The sequence below is a fragment of the Globicephala melas genome, chromosome 2 (genome assembly GCF_963455315.2).
Source record: "Globicephala melas chromosome 2, mGloMel1.2, whole genome shotgun sequence".
Lineage (NCBI taxonomy): Eukaryota > Metazoa > Chordata > Mammalia > Artiodactyla > Delphinidae > Globicephala > Globicephala melas.
The window spans coordinates 162,441,473-162,465,161 of NC_083315.2; the positions used below are offsets into that span (position 1 = coordinate 162,441,473).

Consider the following 23,689-nt stretch of genomic DNA (forward strand, 5'->3'; position numbering starts at 1 on the left):
AGCTCAGTAAACCATCTGAGAGCTTGGAATTGCAAAGTGGTCGACTGTAACATGGAGGAAAACCTGTTTCCCAGGCTCCCTGTGAGGATTCAGTGAGAAGACGGCAGCGCCAACTATGTGCAGTTTATTAAATGTCCTCATTTCACCTTCAGCTTCGACTCCGCTTCTCTTACTTCTCTCCCCCTCCTGATAGTCTCGAATCTGAATTTTCAACTTCTTTCTAAACACCTGAGTGTCCCACAAAATCCTCAAACTAAAGAAATCTAAAATTGAAATTTATCTTTGCTCTCTTTTAAAACTGTTCTTTCTCCTGTCCTGCTTCAAGGACAAGCCTCTCCTCCTACACTTGTCTTACTGTTTCTCCTGCCCTTGCAGGGGAAAGCAGGTTTGCCTCCTTCCTGGGACAGTAGTTGAAAATGCATCTGCTGTGAAGTCTAGTGCCAATTCGAGTGTGGAATGTGTCTCCTCTTCCTCTGACGTGTGTGAGGAGAGGACAAGGGGTGAGAATCTGGTATTTCGGAGTCTCTCCGTCTCTCTTGGGAAGAAGCCTCATAGCTGAGATCTGGGACTCCAGTCCATTCCTGCCACTGTGTTTTTCCAAAAACCAACTTGCTCATGTCACTTCCCTACTTAGAAAACTCTCTGGATTACTTACTTCTTCTAGACCAGATTCCAAACTCATTGGCACATACAAGATCCTTTACGCCTCAGCCTTCTTGCCACTTACCTACTCAGCCCTCCACATACCCCTTCAGTCACACCACGTTTCTCACCGTGTCCCTAGGAGAGCCCCTGCCTTTCTCCAGTGACTCTACCTGAAATGCTCTATTCTCCAGTTCTCTCTCCCTCTTAGTTTATTCCTGATCATTCCTTTAATACCTGCTTCAAATGTTCATCCTCTGTAAGCTTTTTTTTTTTCTCTGTAAACTTTTCCTTGATTTCCCAGCCGGAGTAGGTTACTTTGTATTCTCCCAACACTTTGTTCATACCTCTTTTGGATCACCTTTTGGGGCATGCTGTTCTGAAATTATGTATACATCTATTTTTCTATTTTTTCTTTGTGTACCTAGCACAGTGCTCTCACATGTTCAGTTTGTTCAGTGAATGAACGTGAATAAATATCCTGTGAATTTTGGTTTCTGTTATTTCCCTGGTAATTTTAAGAGAATTGTGACTTACTAACTTCATTCTGTTGATTGCCTATTGATAGGTCAACCAACTGCATCCTGGGCTCCAGGGCTTGGTGTATTGTATAAAGTAGTTTAGCTTAAAAATCATATCGTAGATGATGTGATCTGTGGCTGCTTACATTAAAGGTCAGTTTTCCTTGCTGTATTTTTAACAATGTCAGTTCATCTTAGAATTCCCTTTCAAAGTAGTCCATCTACAACCAGGCAGAAATTATGCCAGTTGTATTCTTTTCATCAGGGTATGTTCTGCTCTGTAAGTGTGCAAAATGAACAAAACAGATTTTAGAAAGATTGTTTTTTTTAAAACAGCCTTGGTATCATTCTAGGGTGCATTAAGAGTCTCTATTCTTTATGTTTTTAGAAAATATTGTTGTACTTAAGTAAGTTTTATTGTTAATAATATCCCATTAGATGCCTCATGGAAGAACCTTTCTATACTGTAGGCAGGAAGTGTTCATTAGAATGCCTTGATAATATGCTGTATGAGGAAAGGAAAACTTGACTTCTTTGAAAAGATGTTTGGCATAGAATTGCAGCCTTATTCCTGAGTAGAACCATTGTAATTTTCCTTTGAAAATAATTACAAATATATAAAAGATTGACATTCTTCTCACGTGTGTGATGTTGGGAATGCAAGGTATATTCAAAAGTAAACATTTGTGGCCAATTTTTTTGGCTCAGATTACTATGACATGGAATCCATGGTCCATGCAGACACAAGATCATTTATTCTGAAGAAGCCAAAGCTGTCTGAGGAAATAGTAGTGGCACCAAACCAAGAGTCGGGGATGAAGACTGCAGATACCCTTCGGGTACTTTCAGGACACCTTATGCAGACACGGTAGATGGTTTCTTTTTCTTGTGTAGACTAATTTGTGTTGATTAGAAGTGGAGGTTAACCTTTAGTTCCCAGCTTCCCCCCTCCCCATCCTAGCCCTCAGTGTAGAGTGCTTTATTGATTCTGTAGTTAGGCCATGTATCATAAGGCACATCCAGTTTTCAAAAACTCCAGTTCATCTTTCTTATTCAGAAATCCATTATCCTGCAAATAAGTCAGTATATGATTTAGCTCTTTTCTTAAGAGATCCTTAAGAATCTTAAGAGGGGCTTCCCTGGTGTCGCAGTGGTTGGGAATCCGCCTGCCAATGCAGGGAACGTGGGTTCATGCCCCGGACCGGGAAGATCCCACATGCCGCGGAGCCTGTGCGTCTGGAGCCTGTGCTCCTCAGCGGGAGATACTGCGACGGTGAGAGGCCCGCACAAAAAAAAAAAAAAAAAAGAATCTGAAGAGATTCTTTTCTTTATGCACATTCAGGAAATGAAATTTAAAAAGCCAGGTGATCAAAATCAGGAAGTCTAACCAGAGAGTTAGCAGATTGGGTTGGGGTGATTATTTCCTTAGATAATGGACTGAATGTTCTGTAAAGAAACAAACATAGAGTTAATAAAATCAGTGTAAATATAGAACTGCTGGCTCTGTGTTCTGAGCATAGATGCTGGTTTCTCCGTTTATTTCCATTTGACCCTATGAAGGTCAAACGGATGCCAGGGGTCAGGGTTGAGGGGAGATTGCCCTGAGAGCAGCCTGAAGGGTCGGTGGTGTTGATGCTGCAGTGATTGGCCGTAGTCATTGTGTGTTAGCAGGAATCCACTGATGCTGTACCTGTAAGTCCTACCAAGTCTTTTTTGTTAATGAAGAAACCGCAAACCAAGGAAGGGACTGATAATTCTGTTGAAGAGCACTCTAGGAGGCTTGGCTTTTTGTGCGTGTTTCCCTAATTCTATGGTATTTTCTATCTGTCTGGCAGAGATCTTGTACAACCAGATAAACCTGCAAGTCCCAAGTTTATAGTGACGCTGGATGGTGTCCCCAGCCCCCCAGGATACATGTCAGATCAAGAGGAGGACATGAGCTTTGAAGGAATGAGACCCGCACACCACACTGCAGCCTCACACGAGGGACTCGCGGGTCTCCTCCACCCACAGCAGTTGCACTTGCTGAGCAGGCAGCTTGAGGACCCAGATGGTAGCTTTACAAACGGTGTGTTGGGAGCTCAGACTTTCCCTTCTCAGGGTGCTGTCATTGTGAAGGATGTCTTTGACATGTTTCTCAACCTTGAATGAATATTGGTTGTAGGCCTTGCTTTTATTTATAATTCAGTAGTGGCCTTTTTCCTTCTCTCAGACAAAATGACCAGTTAAATTTGAGACTGTTTGTCCCTTATGTGTTCCATAAGTGGGCTGTTATTCCAGTGCTAAAATGGAGTTCAGCCATGGAAGCCAAAAAATACCTCTTCAATATACTTGTTAAAGGATGAACCATCGTTCTTGGTGCCTTGTTTACCTTTTTTTCCCATTTAGAAACTATACTTGTTACTTTCCACTTGAACCAGCAGTAGTCTCTCGTAATTAGCTTGACAGAAAAGTCAATTTGGATTTCGATGCTATTTCTACCTCAGTGAAATTCCCTTGAAAGGAGTTTCTCACCTCATCTGTCAAAATACTTCTTGGAAGTTTAGAAAAGACCTTATGTTTAAATTAATTGATATAGAGGCATAGTAGTTACTGGAAATCAGGTGAACTCAGTTCAGATAGCAGCATGCTTTTAGGCATTTCTTATCAGTGCTTCTCTCACTGGACACCAGTGGCAGGTGCAGTGCCACTGAGCATTTTCATTCATGTTAGAGAATGATAATCATGCTCCTCATAGCTTGTAAAAATTTTAGGGACACCTTCATTGGCAGGGGAGACAGTTACTGAATCTTAAATATGAAGAGTATCAAAGAAAAAACAATAATGGGTTTTGATATTTTTGCAAAGTAATCCTCTTTTGGTAGAGATACGAAAATGTACCAAATACCTTTTTCAGTCGCTAAAAATAGCCTTCAGGGGGAGATCATGACTGAGCAAAGGAGATGGTGCTGTTATCTTTAACTGAGGGCTTTTTCTGCTGTGAGTCAGTAGTGTAGTGTCATGGTTTTGATTGGTGGAGGGAGTTGAAATATTTGACCTTTCTTTGAAAGGAAGAAAAGTTGTACATGTTAACCAAGGTGGTAAGAACTATAGTAATCAGGCAGTCCAGATTTCTTGATCCTGTATATATTTGTCTAAAATAAGAGAAGATTCTGGTGTTTTTAGTACTTTGGTTTTCAGTTTGGTAGTTTAATTTTTGGTGTGTTAGGGTCTAATTTTGTTTAAATGTAGATGTCCACGTTAGGCTTTATTGGTATACGTGTCATAGCAGTGACAATCTAAATAACATGTTAGTAGAAATTCTTGCCTGGGTTACACAAGTGCTGTGGCCATTATGGAGACAACTGTGATGAGTGGTGAGCCTTCTTTACCATTGCTTTGATCTGGGACTCTCAATTTTTCATGGCTGCTCAAAGATGAAGCTTTGTAATGGTAGTTAGGTCATAAGTGAGGCTGGAAAAACTCCACAAAGAGGCTCTGGTCTCTCTTGCTCTCCACCTCCAAGTAGGGAGGTTGATACTTGGTAATTGCTTTTGGTGGCTTTCTGTTGAGTGTTTCAAGGAGGCCACCAACAGCAGCATATGTTTTAAGCCGCTCCCACTGGCCTTCTATGGCAGCACAGATTTTATAGCTTGCAATAAAAAGTGAATTTGCCTCTTAAAACTTAAATAGGAAGAGTTTTAATAGCTTATGAAGTAAATGTTAGGGAAAACCAGCATTGTGACCTTTGTGTATATATGATGTAATTTTTTCATCAGAAAGATAAAGTTTCCTTGTAAAGTGTTTAACTTCTTTAATATTGCTCATGAGATCTAGCAACTTTACTCCATTTTCCAGCCAACCTGCTCTTGGGTATTCTCTTAACTTCTTTCACATGGTCTGCATTCTCATGTATATGGGTTTAAAGTATGTTCTTTAGGAGGGGATGGTAAAACATATTTTCTCTGCAGGAGTTACACACAAAAAAATTTAAAAGTGGAGAAAACTCCTCCTTCCAGACTATCATATTGGATACTTTTATATCCTGGAGCTAAATAATAAATTTTACTGTTTTTAAAGTAGCATGGAAAATTTGTCAGGCACAGTCCTGATAGCTGTCTGATTATGCTCCTAGCTGGGCTTCAGGACGGGATTTGTGTGCCTTGTTCTCCTTCATGAAGACCGAGGTTGGGTCACTACAACAATGAGTACTCCTGATACTGGCTGTTGCGTTGTTTGGTTTTGATTGGTTGCCTGTTTTACATTCTTCTTTCCATTAAATCATGAAACTCTTAAGGAAGACATTATTTTCTCTTGGTATAGATGAGGAAACAGAAGTTCAGAGATGTTGGATAACACATGCCCAAAGTGTCTAGTTCAGCCAGTAAGTGACAGAGCCAAATTGCAGCTGCAGGAGGACTAGGTGATGTGCTTGAAGTGCTGTTTGCTCTGATGAACATGAATACGAACCATAATATGTAACACCCTTGATTCTTTGTTTTTTTGGCTAGGGTGTCTTGGGCCAGAAGCTGGCAGCTTATGGCCTTCAGGTGTAATTTTATTTGGTTTATTCTGTGTTTTAAGTTTCAATTAGTTGCTAGCATTTAAAATTTAGATCTCATAGGGGAATTTCTTGGCAGTCCAATGGTTAGGAGTCTGCACTTCCACTGCAGGGGGCATGGGTTCGATCCCTGGTTGGGGAGCTAAGATACTGAATGCCGCACAGCCTGGCCAAAAAATAAAATAAAATTTAGATATCATATAAAAAGGTCTTTGGCTTCCTGAATTGGGAGGCAGTCTGGCAACACTAGTTCCATTTTCCCACGTCATAGTAGTTGACATTGTATCTGGGACATGGCCTCCTGAGTGGAGCGGCAGTGAGCGCCATGGGTGGTCACACACAGCTCTTTGGGCTGCTCTTCCGAACCTCTGTTTCCTCCAAGAGGCTTTCTGCCATTTGATCACCTAACACCCAGCCAGCCTCACTCTGTTAGGTGATCTGCCAGGTTCCTGTAGGTTATGACATTTGTGACTCATTTTAAGCAAAAATCTTTTCTTCCCTTTATACATTGATGTGAAGTTATCACCTGGACTTAGAAAACTGCACATACCTCAGCGAGTGGGAACACTTGTATTGAGACACTTATCATCTTAACCTGAATATGAGAATTAGTTCACATTTTTTATCACCTGGTGTGCTCAGTTCTCATTTCATTTTATTGGCTCCCTATTTGACATTCTTTCCTGTTTTATACTTAATTCAGCTGAAATAATTTTGAGAGAATTTTTCGGTGAGAACTTGGCTCTAGTTGCAGCATCACTGTCCACTTTACTCTTCACAGTGAAAACTGTAGTCTACTTCCTAGTAATCTTTTATAGGATTCTAGTATCCGTGTTAATCAAATTAATTGGACTCATTTATTTTGTGTAACTTATACACGTAGAAGAACATAAGATTGTAAGACTGGGTTTTGAGGGAAATTTATTAAAGGTGCCATGTCCCTGAATTGATCAGAATTAATGAGATCCTTTTAATTTGTTTCCCTTTGTAGCTGAGATGAGTGAACTGAGTGTGGCACAGAAACCAGAAAAGCTTTTGGAGCGCTGCAAGTACTGGCCTGCCTGTAAAAATGGGGATGAGTGTGCTTACCATCATCCTGTGTCGCCTTGCAAGTGAGTAGCGGCGCACTAATTCTGTTTTCAGGTTAATTCTAGATACAGCTGACTTTTGTTTGTTCTTTTCTGTGGACAAGTTTGAGTTCTACAACTAAATGCAGCAGTGATACTTACTCCGGCGCTCGCAGGACAGCATTCGCTTGTGTCTGTGTGTATTTGGTGGCGGAGGTAGGAGGAGGCTTCTTTGGGCCTCATACCTTGAGATACTGAAATTCCTGGGTTTCCTTGAGGATTCTGTACACTTAAGGAGATGGGTATATGGTAACCGCCCCAGTTTGCATTGTGTTCACACACAGATTTTAAGACTTTGGGGAAAAAATTAGTTAATAGGTAATGAGAAAATATTCTGGACTTCAGTATAATTTTTGCTTGCTAGCTGGCTGGTTCTGTGGAGTGAGCTTTGAGAGATGAATTTTTTTTTTTTTTTGGTCCTGTAGGTGGAATCTCATCATGTTTTAACTTTAAGGAAATTTTGATGTGAGAATTTTATGGATGTGCATATAGAGGGAGACCATAGGATGTCTCATTTTTTTTTTCCTCATAGTATGGTGCCTTGCATATATGTTGTGCTCACGTAAATTGAGTTTACTCCATACAGTGTTACATAGACCTTAATTAGAGAGTAAGTGGTGTTTCTTATTATCACAAAAAACCCTTCTACCTTTCATGGTGGCTTGGCTTGAGTTGAATTACCAATTACCCCAGGCTTTGGAATAGACAGTTGTGTCCTGTTTTGATATCTGGCATCATTTAGAAATGGAGTTTCCTTTTTTTTCTGTTACTTCTGTGTTTCTCAAAACAAGTAGTGATGAAATTAGGAGTATAATGGACTCTCTCTACAAAAAACTAGTAATGCATTGAGGAGATTAAATGTGAGTAATATGTCTTTTTGTTTTATAGAGCCTTCCCCAATTGTAAATTCGCTGAAAAATGTTTGTTTGTTCATCCAAATTGTAAATATGATGCAAAATGTACTAAACCAGAGTGTCCCTTCACTCATATGAGTAGAAGAATTCCAGTACTGCCTCCAAAACCAGGTTGGTGACTTTGTGCCCTACTACATTTGGGTGAAAAATGACATTTTGTGACTATAAACTGAATTAAAAAGAAAAACAAGGAATAGTTTCAGAAATCATTGTGCCATAATCAGTTATTCTAACTAATCTTTAAAGAACAAGTGTACCCATCCTATAGTATTCTAAAGTTTTTTTTTTTTTTTTTTTTTTTGTGGTACGCGGGCCTCTCACTGCTGTGGCCTCTCCCGTTGCGGAGCACAGGCTCCGGACGCGCAGGCTCAGCAGCCATGGCTCATGGGCCCAGCCACTCTGCGGCACGTGGGATCTTCCCGGACTGGGGCACGAACCTGTGTCCCCTGCATCGGCAGGCAGACTCCCAACCACTGTGCCACCAGGGAAACCCTAAAGTATTTTATTTTAACTAATGAATATATAAATCTTGTGTTTTAACTTAAAAGTGGGTCCCATAAAAATATCAGCAGACTGCATTAAAAATTATTTTGCCAAATAAATTTCACCTTTGTCCTTATTTTTGTCAGCAGTTACAACACCAGCACCACCTTCTAGTAGTCAGCTCTGCCGTTACTTCCCTGCTTGTAAGAAAATGGAATGTCCCTTCTATCATCCAAAAGTAAGAACTTTAATTTTCCCAAAAATGAATTTAGTGGTAACTTCTCAATTCTGAGCTTGTAAGGTCACTAGCAAACTATACTGTCTTCCGTCCCCCAGCCCCCAACGTTTAACATTTTTGTTAGAGTTCATGTTATGGTTTTTAAGATCTTTAAGTTATTCCTTAGTTGTCCCTGAGCCCGCGTCTGGCCCATTAGGCCAAGCTGTCTGAACCGATTTAATGTCAGTAGCCTAATCTCTTAGGAGAATGAAGCTCACTTTCGCCGGTCACTTTCCATTCTTCTTTGCCCCTGTGTGTGTTCCCCCTCCCGCAGCCCCCATGCCAGAACTGAGATGATGAAATCCAGTAGTATTTAATGATACCATCCATACTTCTACCATGGTTTTAATTGTCCGGGTACTAAAGATTGGTTGATGTGTCTCCAGCTGTTTAGTTGCTCAGCATGAATCATCTTCTCTTTGGAATAGCAGTCTGGAAACCGTACGAAAGGCATTTACTTCCCTAACTGCAGTTGGGCACAGATGGGGGTAAAATATAAGGGATGTTGGGCAGTATGTGCAAGGTGGTTAGTACATTGATTAGAGGCAGTTTGTATTACATACTAAAGTCCCTTTTGAAACTTAACTTGCTGTTATTCTTTCATTAGGATTTTGTGTCTTGGTGGGGGTCCATTTTTCAGGGCTTCAGTGGTGTATTAAAGCGGAAGTTGCAGATCATCTCTGCTGCCCCATTAACCTTATGGTGGGCTGGTTACTGTCATCTCAGATTGCTGTGTGTTTTTGTATTAGCTTTGCAGATGTTGAAACTGTTCTCTCTCCTAGCACTGTAGGTTTAACACTCAGTGTACAAGACCTGACTGCACATTTTATCATCCCACCATTACTGTACCACCACGACATGCCTTGAAATGGATTCGACCTCAAACCAGGTAAAGGTTAACATCAGTTTTTCTCATGTCATTTCAAGTGCTTTTCTAGTATCTAGTTTCTTAAATTTATAAGCATACAAATTTGGGGGAAACTTAATCACTTTGGTTTTTCTCTGCTGTTCAATTAAGGGTCCTTTGGAAAAATAATCTACTACATAAACCAAATTTTGTTTCATTCAGCAGTTGCTTGTTTACCTAGATCATCTCCACATCAGATTTTTCTTTAACTTCTGAACATACTATGTGAACATAAACTTAAGGCCTTCAAGAGTTATACTGCTTACAAATCTCACATCAGTTTTCTTAGACATTAGTAATTGTAAAACATTGAAAGTAAATTTCAAAATATTTTTACTGTGGCCTGTAAATTTAAATGCATATGTTAGTATTAGAACCAAATATTCATTGTCTGAAAAAACACAACTTCTCTTAACTGATGTTAATTAAAGCAGTTAATTGAAAAAATTTTTGGTTTTTTTTATTCAGTGAATGACACCCAGTCCTACTTGGCAGAAGACTGTGGAGTTTGAAAGTTTCCATTACTGATGAAAGACATTCTACAGAATTTGTCAAATCTTTGAAACTTGGAATATATTGCTTTCATAATAATGAAGTTTATTGCCTATCTGAAGTGTCTAATTTTTCAAGTTTGTACGTTTATTAAGTGATTTTAACATTGGGTGTTTTTTTTGTTGTTTTGTTTTGACTATGGAAAGATAGTTTCAGGAGAAGATGAATTCTATTAAAACATTTGAGGCATGTTTGTGTGTGAAACTGCTGTGTTCAAGTATCAGCGTTTACAATGTTGGTGATATCATTGTTAGTACTGATAATCCAGTTTCAGGCTACAGCGTTGCTATGTGTGTAGAGAGATGTATGAGGGCATTGTCCTTCTTCCAAAAGTTGGATTGCTGTTTTCTTTGACTCTGAAAACAGGAGTGGCCCGAAGTGTTGAGGTGGCTTAAGACAGTTATTCAGCCTGACTTTTAAAGTGAATTTAGTATGAAAAACATGATAACACAAGCTTCTTGGGTTGACTGCTGCTTTGGTAAATGGTTCCCAAATATCTCAGTCCCTTGCTTTCTGAGAAAGGATGAGTGAGCTGGGGCGTGTAGGGTGAAACAGTTGGAATGGCAAGGGCAAAAAATAGGAACAGTTCCTTAAAATGCCTTCATTTACTGTTAACACATGTTTTTTAAATAAATATTTTGGGATCTACATTATCACAAAATTATACAAAATATTTTTTACAAGTATATACATAAGGTATCAGAACAAACTTTAAACTCACAAGGTTATAGCTATACATATATATTCTCACATTCTGAAAAATAACATTCTAAGAAATAACTAACTCCACAGAAAATATAGTTATTACTGAAGATAATTTTTTAAATGTAAAAGTTAGATTTTTTTAAATGACAGACTGTATAATTACAGAGATCAGATGGGTAAACTGCAAAATAGGACTAAACTTTTGGAATACTGAATGAAAATAGGCTTTTGTATATGTGGTTTTAAAACTGTTAAGGCAAGAAGTGTCCAATGCTTTAGAATTAAATAACGGATCACTGATTTTAAAGACGATGTAGTTTTTTAAAAAAGTAAAGCTAAAAGTTGGTTAGAAAAGAGTTAATGCAAAAGGGATAGTAAAGACTCAAAATATTCTCAGGACCAAATTAAACTATTAAAAAAAAAGTTCATTGACTTGCTTAGTCATATACCCAAGGGATAATAAAACTACATATGTAAAAGTCCACGTTTCAGAGCCTAAAACCAGCAGCCTTGTGGCCATCTCTTTTCCATTGAGAGAAGAAAGAATTATCCAGTTATTAAAGTTGCACTTAAAGTCTTTTAAGTTGCACTTTGCTGTGCTTATAAGACTTGAAACATTAGAAAAAGTGCACACAAGAGCATGCATAAAGCTATCAATCATGTAGTTAGTTCGGCTTGGGTGAAATGAATGACAATTCCACTTCATTCTAAAAAGTTTTCTTCATTGAATTGAAGGTATTTTTTCATTCCAGTGTTAACTTACTTGAGATGCTTTACATCTGTGCAGAAGAAATTTGATTTAAATTGTATTTCCAGAAATTTAAACAGACTTTTTAGTATCATTACTTATAAATGGAGTATAGTTGCATTCTCATAATTTCACTGTAAAGAACGTAACTGGGAAACAAGAGCTTAAAGTGGTTTTAGTTCAGCCATTTTACAGGGAAATAAAAACATGCTAAAATCAGATTGTTTTTTTGCTATTTAATAGACACAGCCTGGAGACACATTTAAGAGTTTTTTCCTTCAGTTGCTATGGTTTATGGGCAAGCTAAGGTTGACTCTAAAATATCTGTTGGGTAACTTGGTCCAAAATGAACCATCATCGAAAAAGATCACCAAAAATAAGGGAACAGACGTGGCTAGCATTCCACAGTGGAACCAGGGTGCAGAGGGTGCTCTGGCATGCATCTGCCAGAAACAGGACTAAAGGTGCTAGGAGAAGGCTCAGGTTACAAATTCGGGAGTTTAGTCAAATACTGCACACAGAAGTAATTCTCTGGGTTAAAAAAACATAGGTCATAATCTACATGGCCTACTGTGGTTATTCACCTTCCCGTAGTTGATGGCTGCTATAAGCAAGGTGGCTGTGGGATGACTACTTAAAATCAACGTGACCTTTAATCGGGAAACTGTCAACAGTGATTCAGGCTGGCTTATCAGGTTGGCCACTGGGAAGAACAAAAATGCAGTGGAAGCAATTTTATCCTATATAGTTTATTTGCTTAAGGTTATAGTTGAGTTTCTACCCGCACTGTAAAGGAACTGGAATTTCTCTTTAGCCAAAAGCAGGTGAACTTGACTCAGAAGGAAAATTTGAAACTGCAACAGCCTCAAAAATAGAGGGAGAGGAGAGTGTGGTTCATGGGAATTTTTTGCTCTAATTTATTGGCTGCTCCTTTATAATACACGTGAATAGAAACTTAATATTAGTGTTTTCTCAAATTGGGCTTAGTTTAGGAGAATCCATTGATAAGAAAAATGAAAGAAAATGACCTTAATGTTTCAAGCTTCTTAACAAACACCCCAATCAGTCCTTCAGACACAGCTATTCAGAGCTTTAAAACTGGCCAGGTTCAATCACTGCTTAGGCTTTCCATGATAAAATTCAGCCATATCTGTTTTTAATATTTACAAGGTGTTGCACATAGCAAACAGATTTCCAGAAACCTGAAGAAGGGGTCTATTACGCTACGAAGATATTTAACACATTAAAGTAAAAATTATAGGACCAAAAGAGCATCTTAAACTTCTTCATACTTAGAAAAATATATTTTTAAATAGCAGTCTGCATAACTTCCAGTCTTCAGGAAACTACAGATAAGCTAAACAGCAAGTTCCTGAATGGCAAGTACCGATCTTTGGCAGCATTTAAAGTGAACAGGAGTAAAGATCTAAGAGTTCAGCCCCAATCCACCAAAAAGGAATTTTTATAGACAAGTTTTACAAGTGGACCTATCTTCATTCCTTTTGAAGTCAGCCGATGGGGTGACATACATCTAACTAAACAAGTTTTTCCAATAGAAAAAAAAGGCTATAAAAATTTTATTTCAAGAGTTAACTAAACTGTATAACTTCGTAAATGTGAACTTAACGTTTTAGTTTACATGTTAAACAATGTTTCTATTAGACTACATCTTTAAATACTCAGTATTCTCTGCCAGTTAAATACTATTGCTATATAAAACCTTAAACTGTACACCACTGGAAATGACTGTTCATCATACTGCTTTTTCATTAATGAGGCCATGATCATATTTTACTCTTTCAATTATAGGGATGAATTCTGAACACAAGATTGACAGCTCAAAAATGAAAATGTAGCGATCATACACTACTAACTTTGGATTTGTTCCTGAATTTAAAATTTCCAGGAGAAAAATGTCCCTTATAAACAGGACTTTATTAATGCTTAAGAAGCATCATGTTCTCCAGTAAAGCCTGTGTGTGTTTTCTTAGGGAAAATAATGTTTGCCTTTTAAAACCTGTGATCCTTTAGGGTGATGGTGTATTTCCTTATGTGAACACAAGGATAAAATATTTTATTAAACAGTTGAAACTTGAAAATAAAATATAAATTCTAAAAAGAAAAAGCTTTGCTAAAAAGAGGAAGAAAATTATCCAAGTTGGATTTTTAAGGTTTTGGTTCATTTCTTTGAGGAGCACTGTCTCCCAAACCTCCCCAGGAAGTCTGCCAAATCTGCATCCTCCCTAAAATGGGGGGTGGCTTTTACCAGCAAATAGTTATTCAGTCCCTCCTTGAAATGTAATTATCTGGCAGTGTATGGATTATGGACAGTTATTTAGTGCATATAACAAATATTTTGAACTTATCAATCTTTCTACTTTAACAAATTTGGATAAATCCCTGTTACAGTCTTAAGTTAGCACCACATGACCATGCAGCGTTTGGTTCTGGTTTTTTCCTCTTGTGTAGTTCTGGTTTCTCAAGGCTGTTGCTTTATGGAGTCTTCTCAGCATCCATATCTTTCAATGAGGCATATGTACACATTTCCAGACAAACAAACTGCAATCAGAGAAAGAACTGCAGTGAGTTCACTATATTTATAGATTTTCAGAACAGTTTACAATGTTTTAAATTAAGCTTTCAAATCATACATGTGTAAAAACTTTACTCTTTCAACTCCTTTTATTCTGTATTTACATAGTATGTGACCCCAAGGAGCCATATGGTTAGGCGACCTTTTTATGATGACTGGCTGAGTCCATAAACTGAACCTGTCAAAGAAATAGTAATAATCTCTTAACTAGTAAAAGACAGTCCCTGCTCTTCTTGGGCTGAGAAAGTTACCAACCTGCAGTCATCACCTCCAGCACTAATAACATGTCGATCACCACTGGTAAATCGAATATTTGTCACATGGGGTGAATGACCCAAGAACCTTTTGTGCTTCGCCTAAAAAACAAGAACAAAGCTCAGGGTGTGTGATGAACACAGAAGTCAAAGGTTCTTAATCAGGAGCTATTATCTCCATCATGAGTGCTGTGGAGAAAGCAGTTTGGAGCACAGCTAATGATGAAATGCTTTCTCAGAATCAGTAATGGATCTGCATTGAAAAGCATTTGAAATTTGGTAACTGATTAAAGGTTTGATAAAAGACTAATCACAGGATAGTCTGCGAAGATGGCGCGGCTTGGGGGCAAGGGGAGATAATTTCTAATAGCTTTTATTTCAGAGTAATGGATTTAGGAAGTTTGGAGAAAATTTTAGAATCACAAATTTAAAAGTATTTTCAAATCATGAGACAATAACATTTTAGCTATTATGTGGGAAAAAGTACTAATGATCAGAAGTCTAAATCAGGAGTAAAGTTGCATAAAATACTAAACCCAACGTAAACTTACAAATTTTTCAGGACATGGGAAGTCAAATAACTTAACCATGCCAAAGTCATCTCCTGTTACAAGGCTGATTCCTGAATGAGAGACGCAGGCACAGGTGACATCGGCTTTCTCAGCATGTCTGGACCAGATTCCCATAACTTCATCTCCTAGAATGCTAGAGAGAAGGAATAAAAAAATCCACCATAGCACATACAGGTTTACCATACTGAAAAAGTTTCTTGGTAATTAACCTCTGAGTACCTAGTTATGTTATTTAAACAGAGGAATAAGTTATGACAAGGTGTTACCTTGTCATAAGCCTGAACCTGCCGGGATGGCACTCCCTCACCCCCGATACACACACCTTTTCTCAATGAAGTTCTATAATTTTAAGGGTTTATAGATTAATCCTTTATAAAGTCAGTTAATACTTTATGATAACTGATAGAACTATCTTAAAAGTGTTGATGGCATTTTTCATTTTCATTGATGGTTATGCATGGTTATCTGTTCTACAGCCAGCAAATTTGAACCCATTTTATAAGGTTTCATTTCTAACAGCTGCTATCAATAGCATTCCTTTAGACAGGGAAATAATACAGTTGCCTAACAGTACCCAATACATGTTTTCATTATCTGTTATTAAACCTACTTATGTTAAGGAAGTATCAGGGCATCTTTAAAGTCACAACTTTGATTTCCTTTAATTAAAAGAACTGATAAAGCATAGAAATATATTTGATCAAAAGGGGTCCCAGCATGAGTAAGTATATCATTGTCTTCTTAGGAAGAATTCAGGATGGTAACAAAAACTTAAAACTCAATTACTGTTCCTTAGTGGGAATGGCTCTAACTGTTCAGAAATAGGATTTTCCAGTTTTCCTTGCTGACCTTCAGTCAGCTCTTCCCTTCTGATACATGAAATATTTACCTAGTCCATGTAGCCCAAGTAATTCTGTCAATGGCAGCCTGATCCATAAGATGTTTTCCTGAAGGCACTTCATAGACATGCCGTTTATAGCAACCAGTGGAGACCTTTCATAATATTAAAATGGAACAATTCCATCATGTGAGAGGCAAAATCCAGAAGTAGTTTATAGTAAACTGGCAAAGTGCTACTTGATTTACATTTCTAACATTATTAAGACTAAAACATGACTACAAAAATCTGTGAGCAAAAAAAATGAAGAAAAGGACTGGTAAGAATAGATTAGTAAAGAATTTATGCAGAAACAGTGAATAGTAGTGAATAAAAGGCAAGAGTTGAGAAGCTCTGGAACTGAGGAGTTTTAAAAGCACTCACTAACAAAATGTAAAGACTATTCGAATAGTCTTGGTACTGTACCTGGAGATGTCTGCTATCTGCAGAGAAGTCCATTTGAATGACAAAACTTGGAATGTCTTTGCAGTAGCTGATTCTATTAAGGGTGGGACCCAATGTTAGGTCATAAAAATCCACTGAATTCTCACTGGAACCCACTGCCAGAAACCGGGAATCTGGACTAAATCTGAACATGTAACAAAAGATTCCATGTAAAAATGCATTAGACCACATGAAATAGTATAAACATTTAAGACCCCTGACTTTTCAGTTCTCAAAAATAAGTATTTGAGACAAATAATGTGTGATATGGCCTCAAACAGATTTACCTGATAGTCACAACAGATTGTGTACACTGATATTTGTCTGTGTTACATAAAACAGAAGGTTTATATTTTACTTCAACATTAAGTGGTTCCTGAATTTTCATCTCCTAATTTCTTTAAAAATAGCTCAGTTTTTTAAAAGCCACTAACAATTTACATATATTCCTAAATTACATAATTCAGTACGATAGGATCCTTTCATCTGGAAAGATCATATCTTAAGAGCAAGGGACACAGACCAGCTTAACTCATGTAACGTTATTAGATGAAGTGATACTACTTGAAGCTTGGAAGAAGTTATTTTAAAATAATAAAGTACTATTTGCCTATCGATGATGCAAAGCAGTATGGGACAGTTCAGTTTTTTGAAAATACTCCATAAGTCTTGCTGATGTACCTTTGGGAAACTGGAGAGCTGAGGGAAGCCATAATTACTGTTTTATATACTGAAGATCTGAGGAAGGCTTCATTTGTAAAAACGGTTTTACTGGTGAAAACAGTGCAAGCTTTTGACAGACCTGGATTCAATAATCTATCTTGATCACATAGAAGTGCTCAGTAAATGGTAACCACTGTTAATATAAGCTTAAGCACTGAAAAAGGCTCAAGAAAAGTTTTAATTAATTCATAATCTGGGGCATAGATGTTCAATGACTATGGATTAAATGAATGAACTATATAGTCAGTGGAGATGAAGAGAAGTAAAAGACGTTTGGGGTTATAAGTTTAATTTTTCAGGCTTTCTAAGAGATGTTTGGGGTTATAACTTTAATTTTCCAGGCTTTTTTTGGGGGGGGCTGCATTGGGTCTTCGTTGCTGCATGCAGTCTTTCTCTATGTGGTGAGTGGAGGCTACTCTCTGTTGTGGTGCGCGGGCTTCTTATTGCGGTGGCTTCTCTTATTGCGGAGCACACGCTCTAGGCACACGGGCTCAGTAGTTGTGGCTCATGGGCTCTAGAGCACGGCTCAGTAGTTGTGGCGCATGGGCTTAGTTGCTCTGCAGCATGTGGGATCTTCCCCGACCAGGGCTTGAACCTGTGTCCCCTGCACTGGCAGGCGGATTCTTAACCACTGCGCCACCAGGGAAGCCCTTCCAGGCTTTTTTTTTTTGCCACGCTGTGCGGCTTGCGGTATCCTAGTTCCCTAACTAGGGATTGAACCCGGGCCATAGCAGTGAAAGCGCCAAGTCCTAACCACTGGACTGCCAGGGAAGTCCCTAATTTTCCAGACTTTTAAGGGCAGATGGAAGATAATTCTTGGCAGGATGAACTTACTGGACATGTCCAGTGTGATACTAATTCATCAAACATTCCCTGAATACTTGCTATTATAAGGCACTGTGGCTGGTGCCCAGTGGACTCATAATTTAGTAAGGAGAAGTAGCTAAGTATACAAACAGCCATATTTCAGCATACAATTTATGATGTGTTGAAATGCTACAGGCACTAAGGACCTTTTTTCCAAATGCAAGCCGGGTCATTTAAAGAGTATCCTTGACATACCATTCCATTTGTTGACTAACCTGATATCGTGGATTGCACATCGTCTATCTCTCTTCTTTCCCCATATCTTTAGAGAGCTCACAAGTAAAATAATAAATTCTCCATTTTTCATTCCAATAGCCACCATGTCCCCTTCAGGGCTATAACACACAGTACGAGCAGCATGTCCCAAATTCACTTTGTTCAACATCTTCTGCATAAGAACCAAAAGAATCACAGAGAACTACATTAAGCAGAGTACTTACAAAGTAAACCAGTTTCTCCCCCAAGTTCTCAACACAATGCTGAGATAGTTCTTTAAGTGCTAGCAATTTAGAACTTTGCTTCTTAGAAATTGTAACATCTTTTAAAAAAAATTATACCTACTTTATCAGCAATGTCCCAGAGTCTCACTGTCCCATCTTCTGCAGCAGAAAGGAAAAAATCCCTGGAAGGATGTGTCGCCAGTCCCCATATAGGTCCATCCACATGACCGTTAACTAAAATATTACATGCTGCATTTTTCTCTCCAACTTCAATTATTTCAGCATTCCTTGTCCCTACTAGTATCTTGCCCTGAAACACAAGTGGGGCCAATATATTTAATGGAATACCACAGTTGCTCTTCTTAATAATATGAGAACGACCTTCTGGCCTATGTGATACTGTGAGTTAGAATAAGAAATATACAGATCTTCCTCAACTTATGATGGGGTTGCATCTGATAAGCCCATCATAAGTTAAAAATGTCATAAGTTAGAAGTGCATTTGACACACCTAACCTATCAAACATGATAGCCTGGCCTACCTTAAACATGCTCAGGACACTTACTTGAGCCTCTAGTTGAGCAAAATCATCTAACACAAAGCCTATTTTATAATAAAGTGTTGGATACCTCATGTCGTTTATTGAATACTATCCTGAAAGTGAAAAACATAGTGGTCGTCTCAGTACAGACAGCATGGCTGTAAGTGAATTGATTTTTGGCCCTTGCGGCTGACTGGGAGCTGTGGCTTGCTGCGCTGCCCGGCATCACGAGAGGATTGTACCGCACGTCACTAGCTGGGGCAAGATAAAAATTCAAAATTCGAAATATGGTTTCTACTGAATTTGTATCATTTTTGCACCATCTTAAAATCGAAAAACTTTAACTTGGGGATGGCCTATATATTTGGTCTGTCCCCGCTTACTGTCATGAAGCTCCTAAAACCCTTGGGATTTCCTAAGTGATGAACAAAAGAGGGGTATCTTTTGTTATGGACCTCACCAAAGGATGGGGGCTGGTTGCCAGGAGACCCAACTATGTGATTAGGGGTTAGGAACTGGCAGTTTCACTCTCTCCTCTCCCCACCTCGGGGATGGGAGAGGGGCTAGAAGTTGAATCAGTTACCAATAGTGAAAGATTTAATCAATTATGACTATGTAAGAAGCCTCCATAAAAACCCAAAAGGTCAGGGTTTGGAGAGCTTTCAAGTTGGTGCACACGTGGAGATGCAGGCTGAGTGGTCATGGAAGTTCCTCTCCCCTCCCCATATACCTTGCCTTGTGCAGTTCTACATCTGGCAGTTCATGAGTTATATCATTTTACAATAAACTGGTGATCCAGTAAGTAACATGTTTCTCTGAGCTCTGTAAGCCACTCTAGCAAAATAACTGAACCCGAGGAGGGGTCGTACAACCCTCTCTAATTTACAGGCAGTGGGTCAGAAGGACAGGTAACTGACTGGTGTCTGAAGTCCAGGAGGAGTTGTTGGGAACCCCAAGCTACAGCCGGTCAGAAGCATAGGTAAGAACGTGGCATCTGAAGTGGCGGTGAGGGGAGCAGTCTTGTAGGATTGAACCTTCAACCTGTGGAATCCAATCCCTTCTCTGGCAGATACTGTCAGAACTTAGTTGAATTTTTGGACACGCTGCTGGTGTTGGAGAATTGTTTGGTGGTGTGTGGGAAGCACCCCCAAACTCAACAAACACACATTGGATTTGGGTCCAAAACCAAAATAACATACTTTCAGAGAATTTTTTGCTTTGACTAATTTAGTAGCAAGCCAGCCATTAGCTCATGCAAAGCTTTCTATGACCAGAGGCGCATCTGCAAGAGCACTGAGCCAGGCTGCATGTGCAAGCCCACGCTAAAGATAATACACCTCGCTTCTCCAGTCATCAAAGTTTTGACTTTGACTATGATATATTAGTCTGAAGATCTCCAAAGAGGTGTAAGTGCATTGGGATACAGGAAGAAAGTATTGGATTTTAGTTAAAAATAACTATAAGTAAAAGTAAGCTTAACTAATATTTAATACACAGGATAATACATGTATGTAATTTATAAACACACTTATTGTGAGTGCATGCACGGTCAAATTTTTTAGAGCAATGTGTTTTTTTTAAACAAATGGAGACAGCTGCTTTAATCAAAACGAGTCAACTGGCAAATAAATTTAGCTGTCTACCAGAGTTGAATTAGCAGATGCAAGAAAATAAGGAGGTTTAGATACAGTGCTTAGGAGAACAGCTTCCTGTCTTTCTGCAAAGAAAGCAGCAGAGAAGAGGCAGAGGAAAAGCGGCAAGCAAGTCCATCTTTGAGTTATTATTCATCAAGTTGCGAAGGTGAGAGAATCACAGGAATAACTGTTTTCTACTGTCTGCTGCACTGTAATGCCTCAAGAAACATCTTACCTTGCCTCTGCACACAGAACGGACACAATCTGTGACTTGTCCTGTCTCAAGCCTGAAGGCGCGGCATCGCCTCAGTTCCTGATCCCACAGTTTGACTGCTCCTCCTTCTTTTGACCTAAGAAAATAACAACCCAAACCAAAAGAAGCATTTATTATTGGCTATTACAAATAATTTTTATTATAAACAAATACTAAATTATAAGCAGAACAGAAAAAGAGGCTCCAATCTTATATTCTTCTAAACTTTCTATGGCAATTTTTAGATATAGTGTCTCAAACATTCAGTTTAAGCAAATTTTATTTTATGAACACTTATTTTTCTGACATCAGCATAAGTTTACTTAGCACCGCCCCCTGCCCATACATCATATATCCTCTCTCATAATACTTCTTGACTGAGGAAACGTGCAAAATGGATTTTTTTTTTTTTTTGGCTGTGCATGTGGCTTGTGGGATCTTAGTTCTCCGACCAGGGGTTGAACCTGGGCCACAGAAGTGAAAGTGCCAAGTCCTATCCACTGGACCGCCAGGGAAGTCCCCAAAATGATTCTTAATGTTAAGAGGATAATGGAAATGCAAGGCTAGATAATAGGATTACAGATGCTGTGCTACAGAATATATTTTCAGGGCCAAAAGAGCAGCACATTTCTTTCCAACCACTATTATTAAATATGCTACTGAACAGTTTAGTAGGTTACTAGTGAGTAGGAGTGTGCAAGACTAGATGAGGTGTGGAAACACGAGTGTCAGAGTAATATGCAAAAGATAAATATAGCCCATTTATGTTTTTTTCTCTTATACAGTCTTCCTTTATGTGAAAAGCAAAAGCTGCTGCATATTTGTGGTTCTTTCAATGCTGTATAGGAATGTACTTACTTCCTGGTCACATATACATTCCATTTTAACATGCATATGAATATGCTAGTAGGAAATCAATGATAAGTATCTGGTTTCCACTGGGAGATTTGAAAACCACTCAGAAAAAGGCCTCTCCTCACACATTTTGAGGTCTTGTCTTAATTTTATCTAACAAGTTTGCCTCAAGCAAAAGCAAACAAGGCAAAGTTTATTTTTAGTATCCTCTCATCCTTTTCTAATGCAGCAGTATGAATTTTATCCCTTAGTATCCAGTTTGAACCAAAAAGAAAGCAGGCAGTCGAGATGCATCCTGAGTCCAATGGCAAAGATTCCCCCATAGATCACCACCTGCTACTCAGCCAGTATTTATACAGCCAGAGAGGCATTAAGAAAATCAATTCCTAACCTGCAAGATAGCTACCTATCCATACCTCAGAAAAATGATCACCCAGTTGGAGTTTAGACTTACCTACAATGTGAAAAACATTGGGAGGGATTTAAGACCAGAAATAAAAATCAACAAGCTGGTGCATAAAAGGCAGTAAAGGAGAAGCATATGAGGAGGAAGGTCAGAGGATAATCCATGTGGCCTAGACATAACTAACTGCAAACCAGAGGCATCACAACGCATGAATATTCAGTAAGGCTGTAAAAAGAAAGAGGACTCACGGCCTCTCCTTGCCACCAGTGACAATAAGTCCGTCTCGAAGGGTGGTGTACATGGCAAACACAGGCCCATTGTGAGCTTTGGCCACGATTCTGCACAATATGTGGTCTTTCCACACACAGACATCTCCACTGATGGTACCTGTAAACGTCAAGTTATTCTGAAAAGGAGTGGGGAAGGGGGAGATAAACTCATGAAAAGTTCAAATAGAGTTCAAACAGCAATTCTCTATGTAAGTGTGAGCCTATGTCACTTTTTTTTTTTTTGGTAGTGAAGTGTTTATTAGGAGGAAAAAGGGTACGTGTGGAGAGACACATGGGTGGACTCAGAGAGAGAGTCACGCTATGTCACCTTTTTGATACAAAGAGCATGGGTGGCGGGAAAACAGTAGAGTCAAGAGTCAGAAAACCTGAAGTCAAGGCTTAGCTTTGTTAGGGCCATTTCCTTTTCCAGGTCTTTTGTTTATTAGCTGGAATAACTTTGGTCAAGACTTTTAACCTCTGTGAGTATCAACTTTTTCAGTGTAAAATGAGGGATCTCTAAATCCCTAAAGTCTCTAAGGTCCCTTCCAATTCAAATATGCTGTAATTCTAGTTTATATCACCTCTTTGGATTGCTTCCCTCTAGCTGCCCAAGAAATAACTTAAAAGTCATTAGTAACTGAGAGTAAAAAAAACAGAATAGGAATAGGGAGTGAAAATAACTTTATTAGGTTTGATAAGGTATTTTGTCATGGAAAGTAAAACTATTATCTGTAGCAAAGTTGTAGTTTTTCAGAAATTGTATATGAAAATATTTGCCATGATTTCTTAAAATCAAAACAGCAAAAGTTACTGCCTTTCTGCAATGAATCCAAACTAATATAAACGTGTTAAGGCACCGAAAGCTTAAGAATGACTGAGGTGCCTGAGAACTGCAGTCCTGATGCAGTTCATTTATGCAAAAGCTGGAGAAAGCAAATCCTGCGTTATGTGCTAGTTTCGTCTCATTTTAGCTTCACTTTTAGAGCAACTTGTATAAGATCCTTCACCAAAAACAATATGGAAAGAACCAATAAGAAAATAAGATTTTGGATTGTATCAAAAACAGATTTTCTTGAATCTTTCTGAGAATACTAGTTTGTAGGCTTAATTTCCCTACAATTTAATATTACTTCAAATTCCTCAGCATTTATACTTAATCTCTGTATCTTTTATTTGGAAAACAATGATTACATTGGGTTGGCCAAAAAGTGCCTTTGGCTTTTAAGTAAAAATAAAAGACACATTTTTCATTTTCACCAAGAACTTTACTGAACAACATATTCACCTTCTTGTTCCACCACCTTCTGCCATTTTTCAGGCAACTTCATAATTTCATCTTCCCCAAATTTTTTATCTTTTTGAGCAAAGAACTGTTCCAGGTGCCTTTTACAGTCTTCCAGGGAATTGAAATTTTTCCATTAAGAGAATTTTGCAAATACCTAAATAAATGGAAATCCGAAGGTGCAATGTCTGGTGAATACGGCGGATCAATCTGAACCTCCCGGCCACGCTGTGACAGTGTTTGCCTGATCATCAAAGAAACA

The 23,689-nt window shown here is 38.6% G+C and overlaps 2 protein-coding genes across 13 annotated transcripts in view; one reads left to right on the plus strand and one right to left on the minus strand.

Moving 5' to 3' along the window:
• ZC3H14 (zinc finger CCCH-type containing 14) overlaps nucleotides 1-10,154 on the plus strand; it is a 38,244-nt gene extending 28,090 nt beyond the window's left edge. For 2 of the 8 annotated variants that reach the window (XM_030883629.2, XM_030883631.2), the window contains 7 exons: nucleotides 1,872-2,031; nucleotides 2,999-3,231; nucleotides 6,695-6,815; nucleotides 7,719-7,855; nucleotides 8,374-8,465; nucleotides 9,287-9,393; nucleotides 9,880-10,154. In XM_030883629.2, the coding sequence (XP_030739489.1) occupies nucleotides 1,872-2,031; nucleotides 2,999-3,231; nucleotides 6,695-6,815; nucleotides 7,719-7,855; nucleotides 8,374-8,465; nucleotides 9,287-9,393; nucleotides 9,880-9,886 (857 nt within the window). In that variant the 3' untranslated portion in view covers nucleotides 9,887-10,154. The remainder of the gene's footprint in view (nucleotides 1-1,871; nucleotides 2,032-2,998; nucleotides 3,232-6,694; nucleotides 6,816-7,718; nucleotides 7,856-8,373; nucleotides 8,466-9,286; nucleotides 9,394-9,879) is intronic. The other 6 variants (XM_030883630.2, XM_030883632.2, XM_030883640.2 and 3 more) reach the window with 3 other exon arrangements.
• EML5 (EMAP like 5) overlaps nucleotides 9,642-23,689 on the minus strand; it is a 169,410-nt gene continuing 155,362 nt past the window's right edge. For 2 of the 5 annotated variants that reach the window (XM_060295158.1, XM_060295161.1), the window contains 9 exons: nucleotides 22,125-22,282; nucleotides 20,598-20,712; nucleotides 18,308-18,496; nucleotides 17,962-18,134; nucleotides 16,139-16,301; nucleotides 15,725-15,828; nucleotides 14,815-14,968; nucleotides 14,265-14,365; nucleotides 9,642-13,975 (listed from right to left, as the gene is read on the minus strand). In XM_060295158.1, the coding sequence (XP_060151141.1) occupies nucleotides 13,939-13,975; nucleotides 14,265-14,365; nucleotides 14,815-14,968; nucleotides 15,725-15,828; nucleotides 16,139-16,301; nucleotides 17,962-18,134; nucleotides 18,308-18,496; nucleotides 20,598-20,712; nucleotides 22,125-22,282 (1,194 nt within the window). In that variant the 3' untranslated portion in view covers nucleotides 9,642-13,938. Of the gene's footprint in view, nucleotides 13,976-14,264; nucleotides 14,366-14,814; nucleotides 14,969-15,724; nucleotides 15,829-16,138; nucleotides 16,302-17,961; nucleotides 18,135-18,307; nucleotides 18,497-20,597; nucleotides 20,713-22,124; nucleotides 22,283-23,689 lie in introns of those variants that run through there. The other 3 variants (XM_060295159.1, XM_060295160.1, XR_009563183.1) reach the window with 3 other exon arrangements.